This window comes from Coenobita brevimanus, chromosome 83 (assembly GCF_032717465.1).
Source record: "Coenobita brevimanus isolate Jiangsu-jjx chromosome 83, ASM3271746v2, whole genome shotgun sequence".
NCBI lineage: Eukaryota > Metazoa > Arthropoda > Malacostraca > Decapoda > Coenobitidae > Coenobita > Coenobita brevimanus.
Window position 1 is genome coordinate 4,190,285 of NC_137036.1, and position 8,815 is coordinate 4,199,099.

The following is an 8,815-nucleotide window of genomic DNA, read 5'->3' on the forward strand; positions in this document are numbered from 1 at the left end:
AGCAATTTAGTTTAAAGGTAGCGGTGGAAATTTGACTGAAGCAAAATCTTCCTAAATAACTGCAATTTAACGACTAAGAACGTTGAAAATATTCTTTATGGCGAGGATTTTAGTTCTTTAATAACTGTACTGAAACTATATCTTATATAACTCAGAATAATTTCAAGACCGAGACATGTAAGCATTTCGGAGACGAAACTAAATTGCTGATCAACGTATGCAACAGTAAAATCATTATATTAAACAGACAGAGTTAGAGAGAAAGAACAGAGAAATTAGTTGGAGAAGAACAGGGAGGCTTTAGGAAGGGGAAGAGGTTGTGTAGATCAGATATTCATTCTTAGATCCTTAGTGGAAAAGTTTCTAGAGAAGGGAAAGAAGTTGTATGCGGCTTTCATGGATTTGGAGAAAGCATATGACAGGGTGGATAGACAAGGATTGTGGAAAGTGTTAAGAATATATGGAGTAGATGGGAAGTTGTTGAATGGCTGTGAAGAGTATGTACGATGGTGCTAAGGCTGCAGTGCGTGTGGATGGTGAACTAAGTGAATTTTTCTCTTTGAAAGTTGCTGAAACAGAGGGATGTGTCATGTCTCCATGGTTGTTCAAACTGTACATGGATGGGGTAATAAAAGAGGAACAAGGTAGGGTAGTGGATGTTGGAGTGGCCCTGGTGAGAGAGGATAGTGTTTGGAAACTCCCTGTAGTGTTCTTTGCAGATGATACTGTGTTGTTGAGTGAAGACGAAGGGGAGCTACAAGGCTTGGTGGATGAGTTTGGGAGAGTGTGTAAGAAACGGAATCTAAAGGTGAATGTAGGGAAGTTAGTAAAGTGATGGTCTTTGAGAGAGGTGAAGTCAGTGAATGGACAGCGAGGTTGGATGGTGATGAACTGGAAAATGTGAGTACGTTTAAGTACTTGGGTAGTGGGGATGAGTAAGGATGGAGGTTTGGCGGGTGCAGTGCTTGAGAGGGTAGAGCAGGGAAGAAAGGATGCTGGTTCTTTGAATGCAGTGATAAGAAACAGGGAAGTGAGCATGGAAGTGAAAAAGTTACTACATGACAGTATTGTGATACCAACTCTAACGTATGGAAGTGACGCTTGGCCGTTGTTGGAAGGACACAAGTCAAGAGTGTGAGCAGTGGAAATGAGTTAGTTAGGGGGAGCCTGTGGAGTCACATGGAGAGACAGGCTGACGAATGAAGATGTAAAGGAACATTGTGGTGTGGATGTGGATGTGATAGGAAGCGTTATGAGGAACACACTAAGGTGGTTTGGCCATGTGGAGAGGGATGGAGGGTGAAAACTGACGAAGAGAGTGTATGTGAGTGAGGTGGAGGGGGAAGAGGAAGGGGGAGGCCGAGGGATGAGATGGTGGGATGGGGTGGAGAGGTATATGAGGGGGTGTGAGTTGGGAGCAGGGCAGTGAAATGGCGGGAGACAGGGCGACTTGGAGGCGATTTGTTTGTGGCCACCCCAAATGGGGATTGGAGGCGTCTGGCAATAGATAGATGGACAATCAGTCATATGCCATACCTGTATCAAAAGCCATAACTATACTGTGCCTGGCGTGATGAAATGCCAACACTGCTCTGGCATCCCGGTTCACTTATCCTCTCATTATATTTGACTTCTTGTGTCATAGGCATGATTTCTTGTATTCTTTTGTTCATCTCGTCCTCTGGCTTCCTCTCATAGTACCTTCTTTGCTGTTCTGGCCACAGTACACTTCTTCTTGAAACGTCCTTCCCTGTAATACTTCAGTGTCGGTGAATAGCCAGATCTCTAGTCCGATAAGCTATTTCAGAGTTATTTCATCTGCTACAGAAACTATTTTATCCCATAATTATTCACCATCTATAACTGGACATGGAATCTGAGCGGTAATCTTGTTGGTCTGTTTCAGTAACACCTCTTCCTTATGACAGTAATGATACTTTAATGATTATTGTAAAGTACTGACACCAACAATTTCATTTATGCTGTAAGTATATCTATTTTGCACATAAACGTATTAAAGTGACAAGGGTAAATCACTTACGAAGAGGTACCAAGTCCATTATGCCAACAAGATTACCTCTGTCAACAAAACTGTTCGTCGTTGCAGCTGCCAGCAATACCACACAGCTTCCACAGGCCCCGACGACGCCCACACAGGCCCCGACGACGCCACAACAGGCCCCGACGATGTCCACACAGACCCCGACAGGCCCCGACGATGCCACAACAGGCCCCGACGACGCCCACACAGACCCCGACAGGCCCCGACGACCGACGACACTTCCACAAACTTCGCGAAACTTCCGGCCACCAGTTCGCATGCTGCCAGCGTCTCAGGTCTGTATCTCCGGCACCGATCATCAGCATCCGCCTGAAAGATGATCGTATTTGCAACAGTTATCCAAGTTATTTTTCTACATGGTTTGTTTATTTTCACTGTCGTGCAGATATTTAACTGACCAAGACATGTAATTAGATTCACATAACACTAAAATACATCTTACCCTTTGCAGCTTCCACAGTTCCCCACGCTGACGCTTCATCTCCCGCCCTGATCTAATCCTGGCGACATCACAGTCTGTCTCGGCAGCTCCTCACCCCCTGCAACATTAACGTACCTTCAGCAGCAGTTTTTTTAAGGTGTTTGTATGCACATGGATGTTTTAGTTACTACATGCAGATATTTTAAGTTTTAAGTCAGCAAGTATAAGCAGATTTATCATACAGCAAATTTTCCTTACCATTGCAGCATCCGATCCCTTCCATCGGCCGAAAAAGCTCCCGTCCCCGCCACAGCTTCCGCCTCTTCCCCAACGTCGTAGGTGCGCCGTCTGCATCCCTGTGGAACATGAACACTGTTACATCAAATCTTCCCCTAAGTTATCTTATTTCAGCACACTGTCATTCACATTTTTACTCAATGCCCTTTCTTTTAGAAAGTTGAAACGCAATGAATAGATGTGTGGTCTTTAACAAATATGCACACTTTTTATAACATCGTAACATCTCCATAGAAGCGCATTGTGTAATTTCGTCTGTTCGTATTTTTTCACTTATTTTCTCTCTGGTTTGCTTAGTGTTCGGTAGCTGTGTCAAGTTCAGGGTACAAGCTAGCAATCTGATGAACAAACTTTAGCACAAGACTGAAAACATATAGCTTACCATTGCAGCTGCTGTTGACGTATTTGCTGCAGTCTCACACCAGCACTGCAGCTCCATTCCGACACCGCAGTCCCAAGCCGACGTTGCTGTCCCAAGCCGACCAAGCAAGCCCCAACGCCGACCAAGCAGCCCCAGCGACGACCAATCAAGCCCCAACGACGACCAATCAAGCCCCAAGCCGACCCAACGACCGCCACTCCGACCCATCAAGCCCCACTCCGACGTAACACCCCCACGACGACGCTGCAGGTCTCGCCTCTCGTCGTAGGTGCGTCGTCTGCATCAGTATGTAAGATTAACATAGTCACAGCAACAGTTCTCAGTTATAATTCTCCATCAGATGTCTTAATTCAGTATATGTAAGTGATAGCATAGTGACGTTCCCATGAGATTAGATTTCTTTAATACCCCTTCCTTCACGATTTGTCTTGCATAATTGTGCCTTAACATCTTCCTATACGTTTTGTCCAGCATCTAAACAATGCCTAAGTAAAGTAGTAGAGTAACATTTATCACCTACAAGTAACGTGATGTTATAGCCTGTTTTCACCTGCCTTTATCGCTCACACCTTTACTGGTTTGTGTAATACATTAACTATTTCATTACGTATGTCGTGGCTACATGAAATTCGATGGACTGGATGCTAAAAGGTAGGAATGAGTAACCTTTGATTACCAGCCAATGTCTCCAGTCTGATTACATTTTGCTATCCACTGAGCATGAAGAGTTTATGGATATTTGTCAGGTTAGGGGTAAACGGACTAGAGATATCCTACTGAGCTAACGAGAATACGGTCACAAGGGAAAAGGTTGCCAACAGGTTACACACACCAGCATCCCGTTGATGTAGTGAGCTCTGTTCCCTCGTGGGTCTTATCTCCCCGCCCCTCTCCCGTCCTCGCTCCTCTGCCCGTCCTCGCTCCACGGCCTGTCCGTCCTCGCCCTCGCTCCGTCTCCTCGCTCCTCCTGCCCGTCCTCGCTCCCCTCTGCCCGTCCTTCCGCTCCTCTGCCCGTCCGTCCCTCGCTCCCTCGCCCATCCTCGCTCCTTCATTCATCCGTCCTCGCTCCCTCGCTCATCCGTCCTGCTCATCACCCCTTTTCCCGTCCTCGCTCCCTCTCAGCACATCGGGTTCAGGGAAGCTGCGTGGTCAATGATGCATCTCCGCTCTTCTGTGCTCGCCTGTCAAAAATACATAATTATCAAAACCTAATCTGCGTTTAGTGCTGTCTTATATCAAAAGTAAAGCAACATATACTTGTTTAGGAAAATGTTATGTACATTAGATGTCTAGGTCTTTACTCTTCTAAATTATTATTCAACCATTATTCAGAATTGAATTTTCTGGTCAAGTATGTTACATTTGGCTAATTTCATTTCCATTTCCAGGATCATCCAGTTACCTGTCTCATCGCTGGAGTTACTGCTGCTGCTGCTGCTGCTGCTACTGATGACGACGAGGACGACGACGATGCTGCTGCTGCTGATGCTGTCGCTCCTCCGTTAGTGGTGTATCGCCGCTCCGACAAACTGTCGTGTCCAACAACCAACAACGACAACCACAGACATTGCCGTCCGGCCGGACAACCATACAACCAACATCAACGAAGAAAGCTAATAGATGACCCCTAGACTACCACGCCTAACTTTACCCGGCTTAGAAAGCCAACCTAGATGACCATAACTCTGCTACCTAACCCACCTAAGCTTGCCCCATGACCCTCCCAGCTCCTGGCGACCCCCCCACCCCCACCCCAGCCTGTCCTCCACCCTCTACTATCACTACACACCAGCGAGCCAACCTGTGGGGAAAAAATTAGGTCATATAAATATAAAGGATTAGGACATATGAATTATAGAGGATTAAAATTAGTGCATATAGAGATTTAATTGGTATATTAATTCAGAATTACAGAAGGTACTAACATATATCAGTTTATGTCTCAGAGGGGCAAGTCAAGAGGGGCTTTACAGGGAAAACTACCAGGATTCTTCCTTGGCATTTTTTATTTCTTTGTATTGTGTTCAATCGCAGTCATTCCCGTAAAACTCGGTCACCTGTCATCTTGGCCTTGAGTCCGTGGTTGTGAGTCTGTGACGAGGTGGCCGTTCGCAAAACTTATCAAAACAAATTCGGATTTGTAAACAAATCTGCAAACGATTGAACTGCACCTTTTGCACGGTGTCACTAAACTACAAATGAAGATACAGGTTCTTAACACTAATATATACTGAGTATGCATATAATGGCGTGCACATAATTAATATGACATTTACATGGCTCTCTCTAAGTTGTGAGAGCAATTTACCTTATATTCTAATGAATGAGTATAAAAGTAAAAAATTAATACTAATATAAAGAGTAGAAAATTAATACTAATACTATGAGGAAGAAAACACTTTGGCACAGTTTTGGCACTTAGGTAAGCTCTTTGGTGGGGATACCTCGGTCTCACTCTGCATGTCCACTAACAAAATGAGTTTGTGAATTGGTCTTTTCAATGAAGGTGATGGCTTGAGTACGCTTTACACTTTGGTCATCTAACTCTGAGTCTGACATCATTACCTTAACCTTTCTTACATGACTATCTTCATCAGGAAGGGCTTCTACTATTTTTCCCAACTTTCAATTATTTCTTTGCCAAAGTCTCTTCTTTTACAATCACTATGTCATTTACTTGCAAATTTTCTATGTGGCTTTACCCATTTATTTCTCAATTGGAGAGACTGCAAGAACGCCTCTTTTCCATCTAGACCAAAACTCATTAGCTAAGTACTGCACCCTACACCAGCACTTCCTTGAATACACATCTACCCTGTCATAGCCACTTGAAGGAGGTAGTACAACTTCAGATTTCATGATCAATAACATATTGGGTATCAGTGGTTCTGTGTGCTCCGGAGAGTTCAGTGTGTCAATAGTTAGAGGACGACCATTTACTATAGACTCTGCTTCCATCATGAAAGTTCTTAAAGATTCATCATCTAACTGAGACCCATGCTGATCGAAAGCAATACTGAAAGTACATTTCTCACCGTACGTATTTGTCCCTCCCACTTACGCCACCCATATGACTTGCATGTGGTACATTCATTTTAAATTCTATCCAGTCACAATGATCTTTCAACAGTCTCTGTTCTTATTTTCTCTCTTGATCCATTTCTTTTAAACATGTCAACAACTCGTTCCTAGCACCAACAAAGTTTGTACTCCTGGATCAGATTTTCAACTGAAGTACAGGTCCCCCTCCGTCCTATGAAGCAACGGTAGACATTACTGATGAATGAGTCATTGTGTTCATAGTGTTGGCTGTTTCTAAGTGAATGGCACGCGAAGTCCTGCAAGGAAACAATATTACACCATACATTTTCAGTTCCTTACGTCCTTTCCTTAATAAAAAAAAAAAAAAAGGTCCAAAGAAATCAACAGCAGAATAAGTAAAAAGGAGCAGTAGGTTCTAACCTATCTGTGGGAAGATCTGCCATCTTTTGTTCCACTGTGTACTTCCTCTAACCTTTCTACAAATGGCACACCTGGAAATGTGCTTAGTTACTAGAGAAGATCCTCCTATAATCCAAAACCCAGATCCTCTGATCTCATTCAGTGTGATGCCTTTACCTTGATGTTGTACCTTTTTATGGCTGTAACAAATCAACAAATCAGTTATGTGCGATTTCTTTTGTAATATGGCTAGGTGCTTTCTGTCTCTGTGCATATCTGCTCTTCTGATCCTTCCACCTACTCTGATGATCCAATCTTCATCCATGAATGGATCAAGCTTATACATCTGACTTGATTTCTTTATGACATTTTTCATGTTTCTTCCAACACCACAGATTAACTCTTCCTTGTTAACTTTGTTCATCTATGCTCTTTTTTCTTCTGGGAATGCTTGTGCCTGAAGTTGTTTTAATATCTCATTTTCAGCTTCTTTCAGTTCTACTGCAGTCACAGGAATATACTCAGACTTGACATAGGTTTGTTTAGCTGTTTTTACATTTTGCTTACTTTGCTCTTTGCCTCTGAATTTTTTCTGAAGTCTGAGGCATACTGCAGTAGCTCTGGTTGCACGATGCCAATCAGAGAAATACTTCAGTCTGTCTAGGAATGATGATGGCTCTTGAGCTTCTGTGAGACATGATACAACTTTCTTCACTTCAGGATCATCATCTGCAACAATGAAGTCATCTACTGATGCTTGAGGTGTGTCAAGCGATTGCCAAAGAAAGTCTGGTCCATTCCACCACTTAGAACTGTGAATCATGGCTTGTACTGGCATGCATCGTGATGCATAGTCAGCTGGGTTATTTTCTGTTTCAACATACTTCCAATGTGCTGGTGATGTTTCATCCCGTATCTGTTGAACTCTGTTTGCAACATACACATGGAATTTCTTAGCATCATTACAGATATAGCCTAGCACTACCTTGCTATCAGTCCAAAATACTTCTTTGACAGCTTGGTAATTTAGCTGTCTTCTCAGAACTGCTGCTGCAAGTTCTAACCTTGGAATAGTGATGGCTTTAAGTGGTGCTACTCTTGATTTTGCCATTACAAGTGCACAATGCATCTGACCTTCGTCATTAATCAATCTAATGTAAGAGCACTGTCCATAGCCTTCCTGACTAGCATCTGAGAAACGATGAAACTCAACTGCTTTAATTTCTCCAAATGCTTCAAGTTTGTAACATCTTGGTATCTTCGCTTGCTGTAACAAGTGCAGCTCATTTCTCCACTGTTCCCACCTAGACTTCATGTTTTCTGGTACAGCATCATCCCAACTTACCCCATCTTTACATAGATCTTGGAGTATTCTTTTTCCACTCAGAATGAAGGGAGATACTAAACCTAAGGGATCAAATATGGAGTTTACAATTGATAAAATACCTCTTCTTGTTACAGGCTTACTACCTTCATTGATTCTAAACTGAAATGAGTCAGATTCAACACACCACTCTACCTCCAAGTTCTCTCAATGGGCAGTGAGTCCTTGCTGAGATTTAAGATCTTGATGCTTCCTGCCATTTCTTCTGGACTGATGGCTGCCAGTACCTCTTTGCTGTTGGACAAGAACTTATGAAGCTTGAAGCCTCCTTTCATGCACATTGCCTTACTGCTATTAATCAATTGGATAGCTTCAGCTGCAGTAGGTACAGACTTCAACCCATCATCTATATAAAAATCATTTTTGACAAACTTAGCTGCATCAGATCCAAACTCAAGCTCATTATCATCAGCTGTTTTCATTAATGTGAAAATTGCAACACTTGGTGATGAAGTAGCTCCAAACAAGTGTACAGTCATTCTATATTCAATCACTACCTTGTTTAGATCTCCGTTTTTCCACCACAAAAAGCGTAGCAAGTCCTTGTGTTCAGAAGACACATGGACCTGATGATAAATTGCAGAAATATCTCATACAAATGCTACCTCTTCTTGGCGAAATCGGCATAACACTCCAATGGTCCTTGTAATAAGTGAGTATTTAGTGACTGTTTCTTGTAGCTAGCACTGCAGTCAAATACTACTCTTAACTTGTCTGGTTTCTTTGGGTGATACACCCCATGATGAGGTACGTACCACACAAACCCATCTGCTCTTGCTAACTCCTTGGCTGGAACCGCTTCTGCGTACCCATGTGTTATCATGTCTT

General features: G+C 43.0%; 2 protein-coding genes across 2 annotated transcripts; both read right to left on the reverse strand.

Moving 5' to 3' along the window:
* Positions 1 to 7,027: 7,027 nt before the first annotated feature.
* LOC145409860 (uncharacterized) lies at positions 7,028 to 7,918 on the reverse strand. The gene has a single exon (XM_080280142.1). It carries the CDS (start codon positions 7,916 to 7,918, stop codon positions 7,028 to 7,030), a length of 891 nt encoding a protein of 296 aa, XP_080136268.1.
* A 200-nt stretch (positions 7,919 to 8,118) lies between these two features.
* Positions 8,119 to 8,466, reverse strand: LOC145409861 (uncharacterized). The gene has a single exon (XM_080280143.1). It carries the CDS (start codon positions 8,464 to 8,466, stop codon positions 8,119 to 8,121), a length of 348 nt encoding a protein of 115 aa, XP_080136269.1.
* Positions 8,467 to 8,815: the final 349 nt, after the last annotated feature.